The sequence below is a fragment of the Cydia amplana genome, chromosome 16, assembly GCF_948474715.1.
Source record: "Cydia amplana chromosome 16, ilCydAmpl1.1, whole genome shotgun sequence".
Classification (NCBI taxonomy): domain Eukaryota; kingdom Metazoa; phylum Arthropoda; class Insecta; order Lepidoptera; family Tortricidae; genus Cydia; species Cydia amplana.
The window spans coordinates 12,911,489-12,938,328 of NC_086084.1; the positions used below are offsets into that span (position 1 = coordinate 12,911,489).

The 26,840-nt window shown below is 37.5% G+C and overlaps 2 protein-coding genes and 1 non-coding gene across 3 annotated transcripts in view; 1 reads left to right on the plus strand and 2 right to left on the minus strand.

Annotated features, from left to right (window-relative positions):
- LOC134655107 (transient receptor potential cation channel trpm) overlaps positions 1 to 26,840 on the minus strand; it is a 301,664-nt gene that overhangs the window by 148,358 nt on the left and 126,466 nt on the right. The gene's annotated exons all lie outside the window — the stretch shown is intronic.
- Trnaa-ggc (transfer RNA alanine (anticodon GGC)) lies at positions 9,792 to 9,861 on the minus strand. Its single transcript has one exon. It is a non-coding gene; the product is annotated as a tRNA-Ala (tRNA).
- LOC134655302 (uncharacterized) lies at positions 23,663 to 24,596 on the plus strand. Its single transcript, XM_063510753.1, has one exon. It carries the CDS (start codon positions 23,778 to 23,780, stop codon positions 24,594 to 24,596), a length of 819 nt encoding a protein of 272 aa, XP_063366823.1. The 5' UTR covers positions 23,663 to 23,777.

Sequence of the window (26,840 nt, forward strand, 5' to 3'; positions counted from 1 at the left end):
AATCCTATATTTTATTGTTTACAATTTCAACCAAACTTGCATTTAGACCACAGCTATCATGGTCGCATTTTTATCACCTGTCATGCTGTATGTCACTTTCGCACTTACCTACATATTTGTTAGAACGTGACAGCCGTGGTGACAAATGATAAAGAGCCGGCCATGTTAGCCCTACAGAATAGAATAGAATATAATTTATTCGTAAGCACAAACAAACAAGACAATACATAATATAAAAGAAAACACAAAATAAGATTAAAGTGCCACGAAATGGCCAAATCATCTCAACATGTTGCTGGTGGCTTCCAGCGCTGGTCTTCCGACGAGACCATCAAGTGAGAAGAATCACGGAGTGTGACAGACAAGAAGAAAATGACATAAAATAACATACAGTGAAAAAATAGTTAAATAAGAAAACGTTTCACAGAAAGAAGGCCACATTTCGCACTGTTTCACATGCACCAGTACACCAGTAGGTATTAGCGCGCTGTAATTTACATAGCCTTATGAGAGACGGCACGGCACACTGCTTGCCTGCCGGTCTAGCATGAGTTGCGTTCTCGCGCGCGAGTCCATACTTGAAGTCGCGCCAGATGTATGGAGTCGCACGCGAGAACGCAACTCATGATATACCGCCTGAGGTGCGTGCATGGTTTCAACATATAGCACACGTGAACTTCTACGTAGGAAACTGTATCTGTTATTTGATTTCAATATCTGTCCACCAAATGTTATTAAAATCTAACAAGAATGAAAAAGGGAGGAGGAAGGGAGGGAGGGAGTTGGAAGGGGACTCGGACAGGCCTCGGCGGACTTTCTCTGATCAGATCGGGGAAATGCTGAAAAAAGGTCAGGTCAAGAGCACCCTAAACCGGCGAGCGTGTATGAGGAATGTTATATGAAAGTAACGGAAGCGAAGTAAGTAAGTAAGTATGTCAGAATCGTAGCAAGTGGAAATCCGTGGTATCTGCCTATCCCTCCGCGAAATAGGCGTGATAGATCGATAAAGTTTTGCTTTTGTTCGTAACAAATCGACCTGCCTTGTTTGTCATTTTAGTTTAGTTTGCGTAGCCGCCGTATGGCGCTAGCTGTAAATATCAGGCGTAATGTACGGCCAAGATGAGTTTGACCAGATAATAGTTTTATTGTACCATACATATAGTAATTTATTGTCATGTATTTTTAACTAATGTCTATCTTTGTCTTTTGTTTGTATTATATTAATTTTGTTGTTATATTCATGTTACCTGTCGTGATTGTTTCACCGGATGGTCTCATCGGAAGATCAGCGCTGGAAGTCGCCAGCAACATGCTGAGGTGAGACCATTTCGTGGCACCTTCTCCTTTTTTATGTTTCTCTGCTTGTGTAATTTTCTTTTTTGTGTTTGTGCTCACGAATAAAAATATTTCTATTCTATTCTATTCTATTATATGTATGTAACTATGTATGTACTTATGTAAAAATAAAAATCGATCCATGAATTTACATGTATATCATAAAACACTCAAGCTCCTCGTTAAAACCGCATTCAATGCTAAAATCATGAAACAAAATATACAAAATCGAACAGATCAAACGTGATTTGGTATGAATAATTCATTAAGGAGGGAGAAATCTTTTACTTTGTATACTTTGAACCAAATATTCTCGAAGAACCTTTAATTTTCATTCGATACGGACTTGATACCTGTTATTTACGTACCTGTACCGTTTTCCATGTACCTTTTTTAAAGCTAATTAAAGTTCTGACGTCCCCACTTACAAAGCACGTGACTAATACTTAAAAAAAAGGGAAATACTACAACTTATGTTTGGTTATAGTTAAATAAATAATTACAATAGCGTGAAAAAATATTGTAAACCGTAACATTTAAGAATAAAAATGCTTTCTTAAATACATATAAGTACTTTGCTTAACTCTCGTTTCAATGCTTAGAAAAAAGGAAAAGTGTAAAACTTACTGTCTCGGGCCAGAGTTGGCAGAGCTATAGGCTTAGTGATCTATGGGCCCTCTGGCCCATATTACTGGCCTCGCGAGTTCATGTCTCGCCCGAGACAGTAATATAGGTATCGTTTTCAAACCTTTCTGCTTAATTAAAAATTGTGACGTTTTAAAGGTAGCCCCTTTGTCGCTTACCATAAGGACGATATTTGCTTGTATCTTTTTTTTATACTTAATAGCCTAACAAAATATAAATAACCTGTCAGAGTTTTATTACAGGAAGCGACAATAGTACCTTTTGTTTGAAAACTACACAATTAATCTCGTTCCAATTTTCCAACACCTAAAAATAACCTAATACCGATATCACACTACGGTTCACATCGGTAGGAAGACTAGGAAGAAAGCAGATTATCATGCCGCGTCACGTTTTCGAGAGAGAGCACGCTTTGCATTATTTTCGTAGGTTTTCTAAAGGCACCACTTAAGACTGAAAAATACACGTGTTTGCTTCCTAAGGGCTCATTTAGACGGTGCGAGAACTCGCATGCAAGTTTCATTACATTGCGTCATTTGATCGGGCGGCTGAATTGAAGTAACCTCAATGGTCCGCAATGTAACTAAAGTCGTATACGAGTTCGCGCGCCGTCTAAATGAGCCCTAAATGGTAGAAGTAACATTTTAGATGAATCCTATTCAGTAACAAAGATGTTATCGGTCGCCCTTATTTGATGTGCTGAAGAATCACAGCCAATTATGCCATGATTATCAAGATCATAATTTATCAAAGCAAATAAATCAAGTCGAGATTCTAAAATCAGAATACTGCTCATGGTTTGTAAGAAACCGAATTAATTAATGAAAAACACGTGTAGAGTCCGTGCGGAAAGAGAAGAGTCGTAGAATGTACTTACTCGATCCCATACATTTCACGACTCTTCTCTTTCCGCAATCTAATTATTAAATTCAGCGGAATACGTGTATAAACTTCATAACATTTACGACGTCGAGTTAAGGATTTAAAGCTTACTAACGTCTGCTCCTATTATAGGAGCACACGTTAGTACCTAAGCTTTAAATCCTTGTCCTATAGATCCGCGGAAACACCGAAGAAATTGAATGCAGCCTGAATTTAACCCTTCGTATGTATTAGCACTGATCAGTGCGAACGAATTTAAACCTTTTGTATTAAACAATGGATTAAAATTCGTGCGCACTGATTAATGCTTGGACATACGAATAATGTTAATGAAAGCAACTACAAACTTTTAACAAGGCAGAAAGAAACAAGGCAATAGAAGTATGAACTTGAATGAATGAGACTGTCTGCCTTGAGACAAGAGTGGCCGATTACTATGAAGGGGCCAATAACTATAGCAATCACCCTATTAAGTAAGTTCTTTTAAATAAAATATAATTAAATATGTGATAGTAGTTTAATTGGTTGTCATTTCCCGGATTTTTAGCGATCAAGCACGCTAGAAATCCGGGCTGCTGGTGGCTTTGGTATTTGTAATATGACTTACTCGTAATTGAAATGTTTTCTTTTAAAATGAAATATCTGGGAGACCGAGCATTGCTCAGAAAACATATTATAAAAACTCAAAAATGTGCGATTTCCCAGAGATAAGACCTAGCTAGATCGATTTTTCGCCCCCGAAAACCCCCATATAGTAAATTTAATCGAAACCGTTAAAACCGTTTCCGAGATTCCAGAAATAAAGGACAAAATTAAGAAAAATTATTGTAACAAATTCTTGTTCTTCTTTTTCATTAGGTATATTGTTAAAATGGCTGTATGTATATTGACCAATGAAATGTACCTTAAGCTACCTACTGCAATAACATTGAAGCGTCTTTTTTGTTTAAGAAATGAGTTCAGGATATTTCCACTTCCCTGAGAAAATACACCTTAACCCGACAGAGACTCCAACGCGGTACCTAACTACTTTCCAGACAACTTTTCTAATATCCGTTCACCAGCAATTTGCAACCCTACTCCAATGCACTTAAGTCTAACTTTCAATGAAATGCAATACGGTAGTACGATAATGCGAAAATTGTTTGTTTTGTCAGTTCTGCGAACGTATTCCGTTTCTTTTGTGGATGGCTTTCTTTTCAGATTCAATGGCGCTGCCAGTATACTGGTATGAGGCGCATTCAATATGGGTACTTGTAAGGTGAAGACACCTAGTACCTAATATTAGTAGGCAAATTGTTAAAAGTTTTAAATACAATTGGCATATTTTTTCTCACAGATTGTCACTTGGGTACTTTTCAGAGTAAGCACGTGTAAAGATTTATAATATAAAATTACACGCAGACGTGCACTTAGCAATCACACTAAGTGACTAAAGTATTCGTATCCCATTATATTGATCACGGCTTAAGTTTTTTTCAGTCCTCTTGAATGACACCATGCACTAAGTGTATGTATAAGTAGCGCGCAAAATTTTATAACACTTGCGGCTTTATAAATCATATCATATTGTATGTGCAAGATACTATCGAAGTTGACTGTACATTTACTTGTTTACTACGGTAGCATCCAAAAGTGCATGCCAACCCCGCAGACTGTACTCATTGCATTCCCTGAAGCTAATTTATTACAGCAGGGTGTTCCTACAAAGTTACCAACAAATTAGAGAGAAGTGTTTAGCGAGCGAGGCGCCAGAACGTAGCTAATTGCAAATCGTTTGCAATTTAACTTAGTTGCAGACGTTACGGAAACTGAAGGCATGTGTTGGAATAACCGTTCTGTAGGAAACGCAAATCGGAACTGGTTTACCCAATGTCTCGGTAGATGGCGCTGTTACCTCCGTCAAACTAGCGAACGTTATGCGTTTTTAATTTATGTGTTTTTTTTTTAATCATGGCCTGGATGCGAGTCCTTTAAGCCAGACCGTAATTTTTGTTTTGTGTGTACTTAAGGGGCCCAGAGTACCAGGCCCCGCAACCAACGTGCCAATCGCTTACGCTCCGTAGCGATCGAATCGCAACTGTCACTGTCGCACTAATATGGAAGAGTGAGAGAGACACAAAGCCTTTCGTTGTCGAAGCGATAGCGTTTGTCAGCTTGGCTAGGCCGGCAGATCGCCGGACGATATCAGCCTGTCAGTTAAACGCAAATCTCCTGAATACAAAATTAATTTAAAAAACTGTTTCTTTTCTTTCATACATTATAAATATTGGTTGAAATTTTGTTGTTAAAAGAATATCACAGTCGATGTATTTTCACTTACGTACCTATAGCCGGAATCTCATAGCAAAATTCCTCTCGAAACGCGAAACAAACAACAAACCTTATCAACAGAAGAAAAGACATATATCTCACTAAGAAGCATTCCACGCAATGTGTCGTTCTCAAAGAAAAGGGCGTATTGTCATAGCGAAGCGAAATAACCGCGAACGCCGCACAATGCCGGGAAGTTTTTGCGAGCCAATAACAGCTGGCAACATGTGCCCAGATAAGGCTGCATTTATGCATAAGCGGAGCGTCGCCTTAAGGTGACAGACCATTTCCAACCACAGCTGCACTACTGTTCATTTTACTATGGAAATTGACAGTAACAGCGACGCGTTCAGTACCAGTAGTGCAGCTGCGGTCAGAAATGGAATGTTACCCTTACGCGACGAGTTTACTAAATACTCGGGTAGACAATTTGAAAATAACTTGAGTTTCGACTTAATTACAAGAGTCTGAAAACTCGAGTCGAGTCTATAAGCGAAAAGTCGAATTACTAAATTAGGTAAGTACTCAAGTTTTAGCAAACACTATCACTACACTTTATAAAACAGTCCCCCGCCGCGTTTATCTGTTTGTGTGTACGTATGTTCGCGATAAACTCAAAAACTACTAAACGGATTTTCGTGCGGATTTCACCTATCGATAGATTGATTCTTGAGGAAGGTTTGTGTATAATATGTTAACCCGTGCGAAGCCGGGACGGGTCGCTAGTTTAGGATAAGGCTTCAATCTTATAATTAGCCTTAATTTAAATGACATGAATCATTTCTGTGTGTTGCCACAACCACCACGAGGGTGCGGAGTGTTAAGGTCGGCAACGCGCATGTAACACCTCTGGAGTTGTAGGCGTCCATCGGCTAAGGATACTGCTAAAGTAAGGGGTTATACCTACCTACTCTAATTGGTCGTTACATCGTAGTTCTCCCAATGCGCTTTTACTTCCCCATGATAGGGCAGCAACTTACCTGAAAGCAAAACGATTATGTATGAGTATATAATATTAATAATTGTGTAACAATGTATATTGTAGATATTTCACATACTCTTTATTTATCATATTTTGCAAATCGCCGCAAAATTCTACTCGTACACCCCATTCACAAGTAGTTCCTACTTAACCCTCTCCAACCCTTTACTAGACCCTTTACGGCATATCAAAAATCCTTTCCGTGCCCTACCATCGTAGTCCCACTTTACTAACCAATTGTGAACCTTATTGCAAACGAATAAGGTCTACTAATGACCAGTCAATTGTGTTTCTGTAACATGGGGAGTTAATTTCAGAACATCTGTGCACCGATAACCCGACCTCTAACCCGAAAGGTACGGCCGAGAAACTTCTATTACCTCCGAATAACATATTTGCATGATAATATCCTGAACTCGTGCGTTTCAGCTATCTTATATAACGCTTTTTGTAGGAGGCGTAGCGGGATGTATTGATGCTTTGGAAATGTGGTGGTGGAGAAGGATGCTGCGGATATCGCGGACTCAGCGTCGCACTAATATATCCATTCTCCAGCCCTAGTAGCACGGTCGCATTTTTATCGTTTATCACCATGGCTGTCACGTTCTAACAAGTATGTAAGTGCGAAAGTGACGGGCATAGTGATAGTCGATAAAAATGGAACCGTGCTGAGCCCGCAGGAGCTCAAGGTTACAGAAAGACTTTCGGCAAGTGTTCACTCTCGTATCCTTAGCTACTTCGGTCACGTTACGCGCAGGGAAGACAACGCCATGGTGAGGCTTGTTGTTCAGGGCAGAGTCGGTGGCACAAGACCCAGATGGCGGCTCTCAATGCGATGGACCTTTCTGTGCGTAGGTATGTGCGTGCAGAATGCAGGAAATAAAGTAGCATGGCGGGAAATAGCGAAAAAGGCCGTACAACGACCCCAATGACCACGAATGCTCTGACAAGAGTATCCGACTGAGAAGAGCGAGCATATGAAATAATGAAATAGAGAACGTAACTTCGATTGTATGGCAGCGGGAGGTTTTCTAGTGGAAAGTACAAAAAAAATTAAGGTTTCTTAAGGTACAGGTGGAATACGTCCATGAGCGACAGTCACCTCATTCCACCAGACGGGATCTGTGCTGTTAAAACTCTATAGCACTCATTGTTATATTTCAGCAGATTACTCTGCTAGTATTAGAAATACTAAAACCAGAGCTGTCCTGCTTAATTGCGCCCTTAACGTCGTGTGTTTCTAGGGTTTCTCAAAATTTTACCAACATACGTTTTACCAATCCATTGCTGCACATGTACAATGTTAACTACTAAAAGAGTCATGACGGAGCAGCAATGGACGACGCGTTATGCAGAATTGTGTGTTTTGTGAACCTATCTTTGTAGGAAAATGTGGTTAAGCCCTGTTGTTTTCTCATTAAAGTATTATAAGGGGTGTGTTCTGGTCACGTTTGTGATTAAGTATGATATAGCTTTAATATGGTTTGCGATTTTTCAGTAGAATATGGCAGCAGGGGATTTCTGATGCTCTCGGTCTTCAAAACTCCTTTTTACAATATAGCTACTGTTTACGCTTGTGCTTGGCCCAAGTGCAGCAAAAGGCTAATTTGTTCTTTATTCTTTATTTAGGCAAACACTAAGTATAAGTTTACAGCTATAGCCTCATATATACAGTTAATACATATGTAGTCAGTATCATAAAATTAGTAACACTTGTATTACACACATTATACACTTTTCGAACTATCTCTAGAATTAAACATACATATTATGTATTACTAAGTTACATACAGATTTAAAAAAAAATCTGATATTAAGTAACATAGGTAGAGTTTAAAAAAATCCTGATACTACGTTGTAGGGACGGCCACTTGCTGTAACGTGATTACACAAAATCAATAACGCATGGATGCTTTAGTATTTAAAGTATTATCAGTGTACATGTATCTACAAAAACTATTTGTGCTTAGAGTATAAGTTTTATAAACAAGTTAAAATGGGAAGGCGAAAAAAAAACAACCCTATATGCAGTTCAAAAGGCTCTGAAAATGAATTTGGTGCTGTAAGTATGCTTATACATACGTATTAATTATCGCAATATATCGGCGCATGTTCGAAAACATTTTTTATATATTTCAAATTAAGCTTTCTCAAACATAAGTGGATATATTGTCATTACGTTCGTAATAATAGGCTGCGAAACACCGTGTTGCGCGCCCAAAACGCGTCACAACCAAATCAACTTTCTACAGTTATTTAATCTTTGGCCACAATAACTCCAATTTTATTGCACTTGGGCTCAGCACAAGCATGCAGAATACAAGGAAGGCACGGAGCGACGAACGACACAGCCTACTCGTCTCAAAGCTAGCACACGACTGCCGGCCACGCCTTTTTCGAGCTACATACGCACGAAATGTTGAAAAATATTCGATTTCTTAAAAAAAAATTGATTGATTAACATTATTCTACGTTGCGTTTGTAGTGTCTGTTAAAACATTTATTTTAGTTTAAAAATAACTTTAATCGAATAAACCGTTTAGTAGAAATAGGCAAAGTTAGTCGCAAAACGGCCTATCGTAATGTTCCTTTTTTGGAAAAATTATAAGTCACAGGAAAAAAGTCAAACGTTACAAATATTGTACATAAAACGTAGATTCATATATATTTTTTCATAATTTTCTGTTGACCCGTTAAGGAGATATATACTCTAGAAAGTAAGAGTTTACGACCAAAAACGGCGCGTACCGCCTTAAAGTACCTTTTGAATAAGTACATCAAACTAGTTTCTATGTTGCTGGATTCGTCAATCTATAAACTCAAAACAAAAACGGCCGTTTTAACTTTGGACGCATAGATTGACGAATCCAGCAATATAGAAACTAGTTTGATGTACTTATTCAAAAGGTACTTACGTACGGTACGGTTACGTTAGGTAGTACGTAGCGGCCCCCTTTTTTAAATATATTTCGTTAAATTAAAATATTCACGATTATTTAGCAGTGGCGCTAGTGTGGACGTTGATGGGCTCTTAAAGCCTGACCAGTAATAAATGATCATTGTGAAAAGGGCGCTGTTATTCTCATGTATAGGGTGACAGTTCAGTATAGTATGGAAAAATTAGTTCCAGTGAAATTCCGCAACATGGCGCGTGATCATATATTCCTGGTCAGGCTTTATATATGTAGGTAATTGAAGTAATTCCCAGTGTAAGCCTATGATGACCCAATAAATAAAACGTCATACCATCCCCAAGGAACATCTAGCCAGAATAGCCCATTTTGAACATAATTAGATATTTAAATAAAAGCGCCAGGGCCCGAGGCTGGAATCGAACCGAATATTAAACATACAGTAATGTTTATTTGTAGCTTGTTTCCAAAATAGATGACGGTAACCGTTCAGGAGGGATTATTGCCAATAACGGATAGGTACGTCCTTCGTTATTGCCGGCATCAATACTGGCACTTTAACCGACATTTCTAGCTGTTAACTCTAGGTTTTTCATAAAGGAGACAGAATTGTACTACATAATACTATAATTATAAATGTGTCACATTTGCACTAATATTACTATTTATAAATTGTATATACAGACGTCAATCACAATGAAAAAATCAACGATGATTAACTCTGGCCAACGTGGGACTCGAACCCACATCCTTGGATTGCCGGTCCAACGCGTTACCAATTCCGCTAACTGCAATGTACCAGAAAAAACAATATTAACATTTAATATTACTATTACTGTGGCCATTTTATTCCCAGTTGTCCCACCTAATGTTATTACGCGAGTTAACTTCAACCGCGTAGGTTCATTAATTTACGTGACAGCGTACAAACTACGGGATAACGAAGCGGCATAAGTTGTAACCCGATTGTCCAAAACTTTGGGAACCGGCGGCAGATTCTATTTCAATTGTTTATTAAGTAAATCTATACAGGGTGCTTCTTGTAACAGGAGCAATAAATTAAACTAAAGGCTGTACTCCTCAAACTGACCAACATTTGTTCAGCAACTTTTAAAAATTATGAATCCTTTAGACTTCCTCTTTTTCATACAAAATAAATATTGCCTTCAATGTACGCTGACATCAGTGTGTTTGACAATGCTTGTCACGCTTTAAACATAACAAAATTTACAATACGTCTTAGAATAAACTTTAAAGTGTAATAAAAATCAAAACATGTGTTATTTTCAAAAGTTGCTGAACAATTTGGTCAGTTTGAGAAGTACAGCCTACAGTTTAATTTATTGCTCCTGTTACAGGAAACACCCTGTACATGTAGTCCGAATACGCTGTGACAGAACAAAGTGTTCGGTGTGCTTGTTAGCAGTTGTACAGGGGCCCGTTTCTCAAAAGCTCGTAACTTGTAATACAAGCGGATGTCACTTTTGACAGCTTTTGTTAGAAATGGACTTCCACTTGTATTACAGGTTACAAGCTTTTGAGAAACGGGCCCCAGGAATAGCTTTCCTATGCGCAAATAAAAACATCTGTACATTTTGTACAATTTAAGCGCTACAATTTCACGCCTATAATTATAACCTATAATTTGGAGTTATAATGTCGTTGGTATTCACGTAGGGTAGACCGAGGCGAAATATTCTTACGACTAGCATCGCAGGCTAAGAGGAGAGACGTACGGTTTCATTTTAATGTGCTCATATCAATTAAAAAAGGTCGGCAACGCGCATGTAACACCTCTGGAGTTGCAGGCGTCCATAGGCTACGGTAACTGCTTACCATCAGGCGGCCCGTATGCTTGTTTGCCACCTATGTGGTATTTAAAAAAATCTAAATTTCAAATATCATCTGATTTTTCGTTTTGATCCGATTCGCCTTGGTCTACCCAGTGTTGGCCGAAACGTTAATGTAATTGATCATTAATAATCATTATTGACCATTATCCATTATAAATTGAGCCATAACCTGTAATCGTCCGTTTCGGACTACGGTTGAATTTGTACTGGTTAATGGATAATTGCAATTAACGTTCGGCCAACACTGGGTCTACCTTATTTTTGTCAACAAAGCATGACATGTCGACGTAGGTAGGCAGGGTCTCATTTCTAGGTGCTATTTTAAGACTTCGTGAGTTTATTTAGTACTAATTGTACAATCTGGCTAACGCAGCATCCTTTAGAAACACTAAAATCATCCTAAATATGAATTAAACATAAAAGCCACTTGTTAAACGCGTAAGATAAGATCCTTTGTTACTCAAGTAGTTCACCAAGAGTTCTTCAGGAACATCTCGAGATCCCGATAAAAGTTTATATTTGATAAAATAATATTCTTTTCATGAATGCTAAGTTGTTATCGGTTCTGAAATCCAGGTTGCTTTCCCAAGGCGTTTAGCGTAGCGGTACGAAGGAAAATAAGCTTCATTTGCAAACTTTTCAAGGAAAATATCATACTTATCTAATAAGTTCAACAAGTAAGTTCCTATAACTAGGGAACATTTCCAATTATTTTATTAAATATTTATTAATGACTTGTGTTTTGAAGTATTGCGGCAGAGGGAGTCACACTACTACACAGTGGCCGAGGTCGGAATCGAACCGGTGTCTTCAGCTTACACGGCTAACGCCCTATAGGTTTATACTGTTTTATATACTAGATGCCATTTAACATAGCGAATCACATTAAAGGTACCTACATACAATATTTCACTAGACTGTGAAATATAGTATGTACCTTTGTGTGATTACCTTTAGTATTATTTCCGAGCTCCCGATATATCAATTTTAACCCCTTGCCGCATACCAAGCCATATTTGTTTACCAAAGTTAGATATTTTTTTTAAGATATTAAATTTAATTATATATCGAAACTACAATACCATTTTTAAAAAGCTAGTTTTCGTGAATCGGAATGTGTTTTTTTTATTTCGGTGGGTAGTCAATTTATTGCAATAATGTTGTGGGTAAGTGACAGATGCTCGTTCAGTGCAGTGCGGAGTAAATAGATAAACTTTCCAGCTAAATAACAAGGATACAAAGGTAAGTAGTGACACCAAAAAAATATAAATACATAGTTTGAACATCCATTAATACAGGTGATATATGGATTTTGCGATATACGTTGTTTTTGTAATAGTTTTTACCTTGTTCTTGTAAAGGCCAAATTTGGCTTCGTATGCATTCGAGTCATGCAACATGTCCTGTCATATTTGGCTTCCTATGCATTAGGTGTAATTTATGTTTTCAGATATGGATCCTTCGCGGTTTTATAGAACATCTAAATATGTAAATATTATACCTGGCGATGGTGACGTAAGTGACGATGACATTGCCTCTGAATCGGATAATGATTATGAACCGATATCTATGCGAACGAAAAAAAAAAAGACACGTAATTATACCGGATTCAGATTCAGATTTTTCTGATGAAGATGATATCCCTTTAAAAAACTTTCAGACCTCATCTACATCTAAAGTTAAGCAAGGCAAATCCAAAAAAGAACAAATTGTCTGGAAAAATGAAAAAGCGGCCAAGTGCGAGTCGGACTCGCCCATGAAGGGTTCCGTATTTAGGCGATTTATGACGTATTAAAAAAAACTACTTGCTAGATCTCGTTCAAACCAATTTTCGGTGGAAGTTTACATGGTAATGTACATCATATATTTTTTTTAGTTTTATCATTCTCTTATTTTAGAAGTTAGGGGGGGGGGGACACACATTTTACCACTTTGGAAGTGTCTCTCGCGCAAACTATTCAGTTTAGAAAAAAATGATATTAGAAACCTCAATATCATTTTTGAAGACCTATCCATAGATACCCCACACGTATGGGTTTGATGAAAAAAAAAATTTTGAGTTTCAGTTCGAAGTATGGGGAACCCCAAAAATTTATTGTTTTTTTTCTATTTTTGTGTGAAAATCTTAATGCGGTTCACAGAATACATCTACTTACCAAGTTTCAACAGTATAGTTCTTATAGTTTCGGAGAAAAGTGGCTGTGACATACGGACGGACAGACAGACGGACAGACAGACGGACAGACAGACAGACATGACGAATCTATAAGGGTTCCGTTTTTTGCCATTTGGCTACGGAACCCTAAAAATGGAACCGTATGAGGAAAAAAAGTTTGAATTTAAAGGTAGCACTGAGTTACCAGCAATAATAGCAGAATTGGAAACACCAGCCCAAATTTTCAAGTTTTTGTTTACAGATGATCTAATTGACTTAATTGTTAACCAATCGAATCTAAAAGCTCTTCAAGATGATATTAACAAGCCAGCGAACATAACAAATGCTGAATTTAAAAAGTTCATAGACATAATCATATTTATGTCGTGTGTAAAGTTACCTGCAACCAGAATGTACTGGGCAAAATATGTTGGCCAAGCCCAGGTTTACGAGGCCATGACATGTAACAGATTTGAAGCTATCAAAAGGTTCTTACACTTTAACAATAATTGCGACTACATCCGTCTAGGAGCAGATGGTCATGATAAGCTTTTTAAAATCAGGCCTGTTCTTGAACACATTCGCCAACGTTTGTTAACGCGGTCCCTAAGGAAGAGTTTTTAGATACGATTAAACCTGGCTACATACGAAGCCAAATATGATTAACCAGTGAATTCACTATAATGCATATGAAACCATATATGGCGTTGCCTTGTAGTTTCTTTATTAATGAATAAAAAAAATCAAAAACTATGTCAAAGTGTTATATATATCCAATAAAGTTATATTTTGCAGAAAAATATTTTTTTATTCAAACCTTTAATAATTCATGCGGTAAGGGGTTAAGTCTAGTGGAACTAACCGTGAATCATTCAAAACTGTTAAGTACATACAATTTATTTTAATATACTCAGCAGTTCTTAATTTACCGACACTTAACATCTTAAATACATAGATTGATCTTATACAGAAATAGGGCAAAATCTTAGTAAAGAAAAATAAATTCGCGAAATAAGCATTGCTAAAATTTGGAATTTGTCCAACTTCGCTAAAGGCACTCGCTAAAAATCTGAACTTTCAGCTTAAGAAAAGTCTACCACAAAGCCTACGACTCTTAAACTTGAATACTGTTGACCCAGATTTTATTAAAAACTAGAAAGTCGCATTCAAATCCCCAGATTAATGGGTATGTTATTTTACACGCTTTTTTTGGCTTGTAATTTTTGTTTAAATTCAATTGAGCTGAACTTTGATTAGCGCGCCAAGCGGGACGTTTTGGAAATTGACACTTAACGCATACGCGTAAGTCGCGTCGCGCTTTCGAATTTACACTATGGGTACAGCAAAGTGTTGCGTATGTAAACTAAAATCTCAATACAACCGAGTAGCCTCCGTAAGTATCGTTTTAAGTTATCAGTGCAATACTGCACCCTGGGGGTGAAAGTTTGTAAGTGTCAGTAATAACGCCCAGCTGCGGCCAGTTTCCGAGTTTGATATTATAATAAATATAGATCAACCACATTTAAACGGTGAACTTTAAAAACAAACTCATTTTCTTAACTCATTTAAAGGTTGATCAATCTTTGATCAGCACCTGGATTAACTAAGCAAGACTTATAAGTTTTCAGATAATTTTGAACCACATAAGTTACCGTAAGTATAAGAGTCACACAAAGCTAACCGCCACCATACACACAAAATTTATTCATAAGCCATAAATTGTATGTGTACATGTTGATGTTAGGCAATACAGTGAGAATCAATACAATTTTACCTAGTGGATGTAGCTACATATTTACTTACATACTTATTAACTAACAGTTTATATTGACAATTTTTTTAAGTGCTGTCTATTTCAAGTCATTGAGTGACTTAATTTAAGTATCTTTATATCTAAGTATTTTCTTTGTAAAAGCAAGCTGATTTTTGGCGACTAAAAGACTCTTAAAGTAATTTAAATCACAGTAAAGATAGTCTACTAAGTATACGTATCGCTTTATTACATCCCGAAACTTAATCCAAATACTTCAAGTTAAATATGTATAATCCCCGTCTCGCATCTCAAAGGAGAGTTTAAGCTTCATATAACAAATTGTTGAAAAGATAAACATACTTGTAATGAATTTAATTAGTATTTGGTTCAGTGATTACTGATACGTATTAAGAGGCGGCTAAAACAAATGGCAGTGACAGTATTAAATTTTTACACCTTTTAATCGAGGGCAAATACTATGAAAAAAAAATCACTTAGAAACCAGAGACAGTCCAGAGTATATTTGCGAGGGCAGACTAAGCAAAACCTTGAAAAGTTAAAGTTGGCTTAATTGAAAATAATCCCAAAAACGTGTCTAATTTTCATTTATTTTCAATAGGATGCATATCATAAGTAGCAGTACAACTTTAGTATACCTTGTATAATAGCTATAGATATAGCAGAGGGATTTGACTAGCAAAATTGTAAACAGTAGTATCCTTTCAGTGTTAACGAAAAACATCAAAACCAGCAGCGCGATCGAGAAATCTTCCGTCGCAAGTTCAATTTTATGAAACGTACAGTTGAAAAGTCGATGAAACATATACAACATAGTGTTGAATCCCTTTAGAAGTTTGTTTTTAGTTGCCTTACCATGAGTAAAAAGTAAAAAAGCCTTGAGATAGAAGCTAAAATTTAAACAAATTTTTCTCCTGCTTCGAGCAAAATTTATTTAAATTTACCCCGTAATATACCTACAGCAGCGTCATATATTTTCTCAGTAAAATACGGCATAACATGAAACCATTTACATATTCACTCAGTTGTTATTTGTTTTACATTAGCACCAGTGTAAACATATTATATTACCTGCACCCAATTAAAGCTTCAACATACACATAATTACAAAATGTTAAGAGTCACACGACACTTGGTATAATAAACTTGATTTAAATAAAATTAAATTATACATTACTAATAGTCATGATAAACAAATGCTTTAAGAAAAAAAAGGTCAATATTTCTGAAATTAGGCCAAATCTAGTAAAATTTAAACTCTACGGTCAACGCTCCTAATGTCAGTAGGTACTAATTAAATTCAAATAAATTTAAAGTCACTTTAAATTGTACCAGACACCTTTTTGTAAATATTTAATAGATTCATCCCTATTTTTTTTAACTGTAGTGATTGAAACTTGAGTGCCATTTTTTTAATTCTTGTGTTATGAGAAGAATACCGTTTACATTCTTCCCAACACCCTGTATAATAGGGGTCCCGTTGTTTCCCATAAAGTTTGAAGTCATAACGTATTGTTTGTCATATTATCATTAGTCAATAAACTGAAACCGTTAACATTTCAGGATTTTTGTTTGGTTATCCTATAGATAGGTTAGGTTAGGTTAGGTTTGTTTTTTGGCAATCCTGAAAAGTGACGCGTTTCTGAACCAAATGAATTATGACTAACGAAAATTCGGGCAAACAATACATTATGGCTTAAAATTATTTGGGAAACAATAGAGACCCCCCTGTATAATATATAGAGTGAATATGACCAAGTAAATGCATACTTTACGCCATAATAGCTTATAATAAGTTTTAGGCAAAAATTTCATTTTTGGTACAAGCTTTTATCGCTGACTGTACTTTTCTTACGACAGACAACTAATACTCATCGAGACAATTCTAAAAACCCCTAACACAATTAGGTTGCGTTGTTTCATCACAGAGTTCCTATGGCCACCTCCTGTCTCCATCATCAGATCAGCTCTATGTCATAATAATATTGCATTGTCATCCGATTTATATATGCATGCAAAATTACAGCTCAATCTTTCTTCTTTCTTTCAGCAAATTTAACTTGCAAGATTTGATTACAGACCGACAGACAACGGGACAGGTGAAACTAAATAAAAGCTTGTAAAAAAGCAAAAACCATCTGGAAAGCCATCTCCCGTAATTCCCGCTAGATGGCGCTTATTTATGATACGGTATTCTCCGGTTTGGACCATCCCTCGGGACACACGTAGGGTTGCCAATGCGAGATATTATGTTATTAAAATTCCTGCTCCGTAAATTTTCATTATATTTTTAACGTCAGCACTATCCCGATCGCATCGTTAACCCATTGAGCGCTAAACACGACACGTCGTTTTGCTTCTACGAAGCATTTCCGCTACATACCGTGAAACCCATGTTATCGGCAACGACGTAGCGCTACGACCGTAAGTCAGCGGTTAATCTGTTTAGATACCGTATTCAGACTGCACCAGCGTTAGGTACTTCTGCAGTATTGCAGCGCGACATTGCTGCCGCTTATGTCAAAAAATCGGGCAGCAACATCGCCAATTCCTCGCCAATTTTCTCGCCAAGCGGGAAGCGAAAATGCCGAAAATAATGTCAGGTAATAGTCGCGGGACTTATAGTGCGACATAAAATAGTAGAAATTAAATTAAATGGAACTTATAAAAATCCATACTAAATTGTTGCCATGTTTTTAAGCATTTTACGTCAGTTACGCAGAAAGTGGCGGCCTCAATAATTTTCTACAATTTCTTGTCGGACTATTAGGCAAAGCTATGTCTGCGGACAATCCCCGGTATAGATTAAGAACCGAAGATCTTTGTCTGTATCAACCATACTTCTAACAAATTATCAGAATCCCTAAATATCCTAAAGTGTGGTAACCCTGACACGTCCGGGCCACGGCCGGAAAAATTTACTGTTTTCCGGAGACTTTTCCCCGGAGTTGTTTAAAATGTATGGAATGGACAGTTGAAGTTTACAGTGGGCATTTTATACTTGGTTATGTCTTGGTGTAGGTACCTACACCTTCGCCCACACTGTTAACTAATCGGTGGACCTTATGCCTTTTGTAATAAGGTCTGTTGCTGTTTGTACAGATTAGAGGCGGTTTTAAGTGTATACCGAAAAAAAGGTCTTCAATTCGACTATTTAAAGTTACGTAAGCGTGCTTAAATGTTACGCGCTATAACCATAACGTACAATTAGTACATTACGATACAAGTAAAAACGTGCCTACGCCAATTCCTGCGATTAGTTACCAAGCGGACCACAAGTCGTGATAAAAGGCCGAGATACTACGAGTAGGAAAAAGAGTAGCTTTATAAAATATAATGTTTAGGTACCTTTACCTATGCGGCACTGCAGCACAAGCATTTTTGTACTGAATAATGTTTGTGCCGCACAGTGCCGCACATTGGTGGAATCGCGCCTTAACGTTTACGTTTAGTTCAAACGTGTTCGGAACAACTTTATTCAATTTGCAAAGACTGCACTCGTTCTTTCAACGCAGAACTTTCTAAAGGACACTTTGAAGAAACTGCATGGAAACTTCGGCTTCGTACAATACTTATACAGTGTGTAAGTCCAATACGGGCAATAAATTAAACCAGATATAGAATTTACACGTCTAATCATTAATTAAGAAGTTTTTTTAAGTTACACTTAATTATGACCCCGTAATTTTTTTTTTCCGATGTACCGAGCAGCAATGTACTGCAAACATTAAGAAACATAAGATGACATGACATTACGAGATACGAGCTTTTTATTGTAACTGCCAACAAGCGTTCACAGTTACTTTAAAAAGCTCGTATCCCGTAACTTGTGTAGTGTATTACATTGCGGGCCGAATTATTTTGTATGGTTAAAAAAATAATTGTATTTCTAAGTAAAATCTATCTCAATATACTTCTTAGGTCCTGTGCTAACCACCGTTTAAATTTTCGCCCGTATTGGATTTACACACTGTATAACTTTATATTAAAAAAGGGCAGGAAACTTTTGTCTCCTCACAACTACGAACGTTGTCTTATCAAGCGGGAAATCTAAAACCTTTAGACGCATAATGCCAAAAACGCAAAACGCCACTCATGCTCGAAACGCCAAAGACGTGTATTGCCAAATTCTGTTAACGCCAAACACGTGGAATGCCAAAGCTGTATAAAAACCAAATAAGCATTATGCCAAAAATTAAAAAAAAAACAAATACGCATAATGCCAAAAGCTAATGACACCCAACAAATTATTTGATATCATCCAAAAACCTTCCATACATAAATGTAATGTGTTACCTGCTATAGTTGGTCAAACAAAATTGTCAGTAATTAAGAACAAAAAAAAACTATACTCATCCTTTTCTTTTGGGTGCTAGTAAAGATAGTATGATTTTCTCTCTATGTTTGAAATGAGACAGTCCTTTGACAAACTATAGTTGCCTACCTAAGGCGAATACAGGACTTTGTACTTTTGTTATTCTATTATTTTCACATTATCAGGGTTTCTTCGATTAAAAAATAAATAACGAATGTTTTTTCATATACCTACCGCAACATGCAAGCCCATTGCCCATACTGCCCTAATTACTATATATAGTTCCTGTTAACATATAAATATGTAAGCGTTTTTGTCTTTCTGCGTTTTTGGCATTATGCGTTTATGTTATAAAGCGTATTTGGCGTTATGCGTATTTTTTTTAATTACGCGAAACGACAAAATGGCGTTTTGCGTTTTTGGCATTATGCGTATAAAGGTTCTAAAAATCGTAAAGATTACTAAGTTAATTAGCGTTCAAACTATACAATAGGTACCTATTATATTGTCTAGTGTTTGTAGGTAATTGTTTATGTACAGGTTAGGGTTGCCAGATGGTCGGGATTCGGCGGGATTCTCCCGATTTTTAGCATGTGTTCCCGATTCCCGACAAAGTGAAAATTGTCCCGAAAAACAATGTCACGTTATAAAACATTAATTTAAAGTTCTGAACTGTCGTCGAGCGAACCAGCGACCCGCGTCGAGCCCGTCAGCGCGCGCTGTAATGTAATGTAAAATATCGTTGTTTTTAATACAATTAATTTAATTTGAATGGTTCATTTTCCCGACTTAAGGCCCAAAATCCCGAAAAATTGATATTTTTTCCCGATAATAGCGCCTTTCGATCTGGCAACCCTAGTACAAGTAGATGCAAATTTTAGGAACTAATATGGCTATTACCACAATCTCGGAGGAATAATCATATGGAGTGGTGACACGCACTAATTTCTATGTGAAAAATTCTGCCGTTTTCGGCGCGGGGGGCGAGGAACGCACACAAATAATGTAAACACTAATGCATTTTTTGCATGCGTCGCTACACACGCACACAACAAAATTATCAAACACTAGCATAAACTATATTCACACAAATACAAGAACAAACACAGACAACACTGTCCGTGAACGACATGATGTCAGTTCTAAGTAAACGTAGAAGTGCGAGGGCCTTGTCGATAATATTGTCGATATTTTATTGACTGAATTTTAACTGTCTGTTTTAGTCAATTATAACCATCAAAAACATTACATGTAAAAAGGTGCAAGTCTCGCAACGCTTCTACTACAAAAAAGTTTTGAGATGTAATGCTAATGTGAAAACAAGTCGGTTATTTTAATCAGTGCCAGGGGGTGTTAAAACCGTATCAATAAGATATCTTTAATTTGTAATACGTATAATGACTTGGCCATCGCACGGCTGCATAATGACATAAGGATCAGCGACACCTATTAAAAATAATTCTAATTGAACATAACGCTAGCACTAATTGCAGTTTGAGCATTACACATATTTACGAGTACGGTACGAGTAAAGCATTATGTGCGATTGGCAAGTCATTATATGTATTACAAATTAAAGATATCTTATTGATACGGTTTTAACACCCCCTGGCACTGATTAAAATAACCGACTTGGTTTCACGTTACATCTCAGAACTTTTTGTAATAAAAGCGTTGCGAGACTTGCACCTTTTTACATGTAATGTTTTTGATGGGATCTCATCTCTTTTTGTAGACAGTCCTTCTTTTCGGGTACTCATACCCATACTATGTATACACATATCATAACTAAACACATCTTTATTCATACTCACATCGTACATACATCGTGGTGTACTTACCTTTACCTACTATTTGTAGGAACTGCAACAGTAACTTTGTAATAGCATATATTTATATGGAATTACAAACTTACTTATGCAGTTCTTAGATCTTTAAAACGTGACTGATATTGCAATATTTTTAGGTTTTCGATGGCTTGATAAGCTGAAAACTACTTATGTTTAAAATTTATTGCATCTTTTGGAAATCTAAAAAAATAAATCAAAATAACAATATATTTATAATGTTCATATAGATTTTATCGATATTGGTTTTTATGGTGTCCCATCGCTAACTATGGTAGAGTGATACCAGAGTAATAAATTAAAAGTACCTATTTATGGAAAATGACGGCAGTAAATACCTTAAAATAAATAAAATACAATACAAATATTGGACATGTCAAATAAAAAATATACGATAGAAACTAAGAGAAAAATGAATTTTCAAACAGTAGTAGGGTAGGTGCGTTAGTTTTCGCCCAGCTCTAGTTTTCGTCCACTTGACGAAATTGAATATAAATGTACATTGCTGCACAAATTTGGACTTAATGCAAACCTTAATGTCGAGACAATATATCTATCTACATAAAAAGTGTATTTGGCAAGTAGCAAATTAAATATCAAATATGTTATTTGCTAATCTGTCATGTGGACGAAAACTAAAGACTAGAGCATGGACGGAAACTAGCACAATGACCCTATATCGGTAATATCACGTTATTTATGATTTATACTATTTATTTCATTGAATGGATTATGTTGATATACGAGGGCTGTTTGATAAGTACCCGTTTATGAAAAAAATAATCAGTTGTTTTTGTTTATATGCATTTATTTTTCTTCATAGTCTCCTTTTAACTCTATAAACTTGTTCCACCTATATTCAAGCTTCAATAAACCATCCAAAAAGTATGATTTCGGAAAGTCATTAAAATAGGCCTCTGTGGCGGCAATGACTTCGTCATTTGATCCAAATCGCTTACCACCGAGCCATTTTTTCAGGTTGGGAAACAAAAATAAATCGCATGGGGTCAAATCTGGAGAATACGGGGGGTAAGGCGGGGGGGGCGTAGCGTAATTGTGTTAATTTAGCCATCACAACTCTAGACGAATGAGCTGGTGCGTTGTCGTGATGAGACAGTACTTTTTTATTTTTTAAATGGGGTCGTTTGTCCTTCAACCCAGCGTCAAATTCATCCAATAAATTGGCATAGTACTGCCCTGTTATCGTTTTCCCCTTTTCTAAGAACTCAATATGTATAATACCCTGCGAATCCCAAAAAACGGTCGCCATGACCTTTCCAGCCGATGGAACGATTTTTGCTATCTTTCGCGCAGGTTCACCCGGTAAAATCCACTGCTTCGACTGCCCTTTCATTTCCGGGGGGTAGTGGTGACCCACGTTTCGTCTACGGTCACGAAACGACGCAGAAACTCCTTCGGGTTACGTTTGAACACGGCCAAACACTGCTCCGAAGTAGTCAGTCGGTTCCGTTTTTGCTCCTCCGTGAGTAAACGCGGCACCCACCTCGCCGATACTGTCTTCATACCCAATTTTTCTTCTAATATGTTTTGTACCCGCTCGATTGGAACATTTACAGCATCAACGATTTCTCGAAGTTCAATTCGGCGGTCGGCTAAAACGATATTTTCAATTTTCTTAACCATATCGTCTGTAGTCACCTCAATTGGGCGGCCTGGGCGATCCTCATCAAATACGGTTGTTCTCCCCCGCTTAAACTCGTTAAACCAGTATCTGACGGTTGTCATAGAAGGAGCACATTCATGGTAAACCGCTTGCATTCTTACTTTTATTTCATCACATGTTTTTCCTTCCAAAAACAAGAATCTAATTACAGACCGATACTGCTTTCTCCATTTTCACAATTTTAAGTTCACGCTTTCACTGAATCGCTGTCAAATGAGAAAAAAACAAAAGAATGCTGTTTTTTTTTAAAATTTTCCCACCTCTGAAAAATGGCTTAAAACGATTGTATACATATTTTCGGCCCGTGATATTAATACATTTGGAAAACGGGTACTTATCAAACAGCCCTCGTAAAAATAAGGTGTTATATAAAAATAATGTGTTATATAAATTATATAATAATAAGCAACGCAAATTAGAAGTTAGGTATACCTAATGAATATTTAGAAAGTCTTCTTTAAATATTACCCTAAATTAGATCTAGTACCATGAAGTGGTATCACTTTCAGATTGACAATGTTTTTTAGTTTTTTCCTGAATTAGTGCACTATTTGATAATATTTACATGTAATAGTACTTACATATGAAAAGAAATGTGTTCTTTAAGTACGCTAGATGTGTCCGATCGGTTTTTACAGGAGAAAACGCTACAATTCGGCATTTTCTGCTCCTAACATTCCGCTTAGACTGACGTTTGCTGAATGGCGTATGACGTATGGCAACTAGTTTTATATAACCTCCTTGACCAGCGGCCGCCGACTATTGGCAGAGGGGAACGCCTGTTAATGGCGGTTCCTATTGGTTTATTATTCCGAGACCACAATTCATTTGGGTAATAGCCATATTACCCAAATGAATTGCTCCTTGTGGGTAGGCAGACAAGTAAACACAGTAAAGCTGACTGTTCTCTATTTATTTAAAAATAAAATATTATTTGGCCATTTTTTAAAGTAAATATTACTTACATGAGGTAATTAGCTCCTCATTGCTTGCCACAGTTAATTATCACCAATATAATTCACTACTACACTGTTCACACACTAAGGTCCAAAGGTCACTTGTGTTGTAATATAAAGGATCAATATGGACCATATCCAGCAGCTGCAAAAGAAGATGGACGAGCTGGAGAAAATGTTTTCGTCCCAAATGGCTTCCTTTGAGAGCAGCATTGCCGAGAAGGACATTCCAAGTGGTTCTTCGCTGGAGTTGGATTTCAAAAACTTTAAGAAATTCATATGGAAAGCGGTCGAGTGTCTACAACAGCAGATGGGTTTTGTGTCGGCATCCTTGGAAGAATTAGAGACCCGGTCACGGTCAGGCATGCTACTCCTTCATGGTATTAAGGAGACAGAGGGTGAGGATGTCACCACAATTGCTGCCTCTGAGTTCAAGGATACATTGCAGGTCCAAAATATCACAGCAAATTCCTTCTTTGCTTGCCATCGTCTGGGCAAAAAGCGAGGTTCCAAACCAAGACCTATACTGGTGAAGTTTGGTTGTGTGCGGACCCGGGCTGCAGTGTGGGCAGCGAAGAAGAAATTCAAAGGTTCTGGCAAAACCATCTCTGAGTTTCTCATAGCATCTCGCCATGCGGTTTTCCTGGAGGCTCGGCGAATATATGGCGTGCAGGGCAGCTGGACTAGGGATGGGCGGATCGTCGTGCAGTGCGGCAATGGGACGCGTCACAAGGTAACAACGATGACGGAGCTGCTTTCGTTGTCTGTGTCAGAACCGGCTGCTGATGCTAAAGTTCCCGCTGAAGTTCCTGAAGCAGCCTCAGTTCAACGTGCCGAAGTCGCCAAAAAACCTGCGCAGGCGCTGAAGGAACCCGGCGCTGCCGGAACTACGAGACGCGCACATAACCTCAGGAAGAAGAGTCCTTCCGCCTCCGGATCTCGGTAGCTGCTTTTTATTTTTTGTGTTCTTAACGTTTTTTGGTTCTTGTAAATTTTGTTTGTATTATTATTTTTATTTCAAGTATTATTTTTATATCAATTTTCTAGTATACCTTCATCTTGTTTTCAATATTACTGTTTTTGTTGCGTAAGTGTCAGTTTGACAACTTTGACGTTTCTCTAAGATTGCGTTTCGTTTTTACTAGGTTCAAGTGTATTTTTCTTTGTAAAACAACTGTATTAATCATATGTACTTTTTTTTTCCATTGATGTTGGTAAATTAATCATTTATGTTAAAAACTGTTGGTGAGCTAATGAGGAAGGAATAAATTAGGTTAGTTAAATTGCAAAAATTTTGCATACACATTTTTTAGTACATTAGTACATATATTATTTATTGTATTATATTTATATCCATATAGTATATTATTATTATTTAAGGTATTCAGTCGTATTCAAATGTCGGACGCCTTTAACACGAGTATTGATAGTGAGCTTTTCTCTTTGTCTTCTTCTAGTAACTATGACTCCTTGAGTGATGCTTCGGATATGCCCAGCTTATGCGATCGGCTAGACAGCACCTTTGCCTCTGCAAAAAAACATTTTAATGTTGTCCTCATCAATGCCCAAAGTGTACCTGCACATTATGCAGAGTTACTGGCGTCCTTTAGCTCAAGTAATATTGACGCCATACTCATATCTGAATCCTGGCTCAAGCCTTCATTGCCCTCTACACACTATCCTCTGCCGGGGTACCGCTTAATCCGTAATGACAGGACAGGTGCTGTTGACGGTAGTTCATACATGATGCGCGGCGGTGGCGTCGCTATTTACGTGAAAGGAGATCTAGCTTGTCAAGTTGTCGCTGAGTCTCCTGTTGCCTACTCGAACTCTCCAGAATTCCTTTTTCTTGAAGTGACGTTGCACCACTCTAAGGTACTTCTCGGTGTTTTCTATAGCCCTAATTCACACATTAATTACTTTGACATACTCGAGAAGACCTTGGTAGATCTTAGCCCTCAATTTGATCACACCATTATCATGGGTGATTTCAACACATGTCTTTTAAAAAAAGATCATCGCTCTCTTAAACTTCATTCGCTTGTAAATTCCCTTAATCTTAATATTCTGCCCCTTGGGCCAACTCACTTTCCACACAACGGTCCTCCTTCACTTTTAGATCTAATTCTAACTTCTTCCCCGGATTTAGTTACTTCGCATGGGCAATTTGATGCTGCTTCCTTTTCTTGTCACGACTTGATTTTTGCTTCTTTTAGAATACGTCCACCCAAACGGAGACATAAAGTTATACTACGACGTGACCTTCGTGGCATAGACATGCGGGCACTGCAGGATGACTTGCGCAATGCTGACTGGCACAGCGTTGGAAGTGTTGGGGATATAGACGTAAGAGTAGAGGCTTTCAATGCAACATTGCTTGCGATTTTTGATCAACATGCTCCTTTGAAGCCTATGCGCGTCCGTCACTTTCCTGCACCGTGGCTTACCCCCGAAATTAAAGGACTCATGGAGAAGAGAAATAGAGCTCGCATTAAACTTAGATCTGATCCTTCTGAGAGCAATCGTCTTCGTTATAGTTCGCTGCGTAATCGCTGTAACAGAGTTTGTCGTGAGGCAAGACGTCGGTATATTCACAAGTCCATCGACGAGTGTCCTCCGACAAAACTTTGGAATTTTTTGAAGTCACTAGGGGTGGGTAAAGTTCAACAGCGTCCAGATGGTACTCTCGACTTAGACGGTATGAATTCTCATTTTAGTTACTCTCCTACTACTCTGGACCCATCTGTTAAGCAGAGCACAATTTCATCACTTTCTGACAGGCCACGCCCCAACTCCTCTGCCTTCGACCTGGGTATCATTTCTCCACAGGAAATACTTTCTATCCTCAAGAGTATTAAGACAAAAGCCATTGGTGAGGATAGCCTGAGTCTGGATATGCTCATGCTTGCAGCGGATTACATTGTTCCTGTCCTTTCCCAAATTATAAATTACTCCTTTTCATCTGGTACCTTCCCGTCTATATGGAAACACGCCCATGTAATCCCACTTCCCAAAACTTCTAGTCCAATCTCTTATTCCCAATATCGGCCCATTTCCATCCTTCCAGTTTTATCAAAAATAATTGAGCACGTCGTAAATCGTCGCCTTTCTTCACATCTCAACAGACATAGTATGGTCAATCCTCTCCAATCTGGTTTCCGCCCCGGGCATAGCACTGTCACGGCGTTGG

Excerpts from the sequence above, each read along its gene's own strand:
- LOC134655302 (XM_063510753.1), top strand. The coding sequence starts at position 23,778 with ATGGACCATATCCAGCAGCTGCAAAAGAAGATGGACGAGCTGGAGAAA.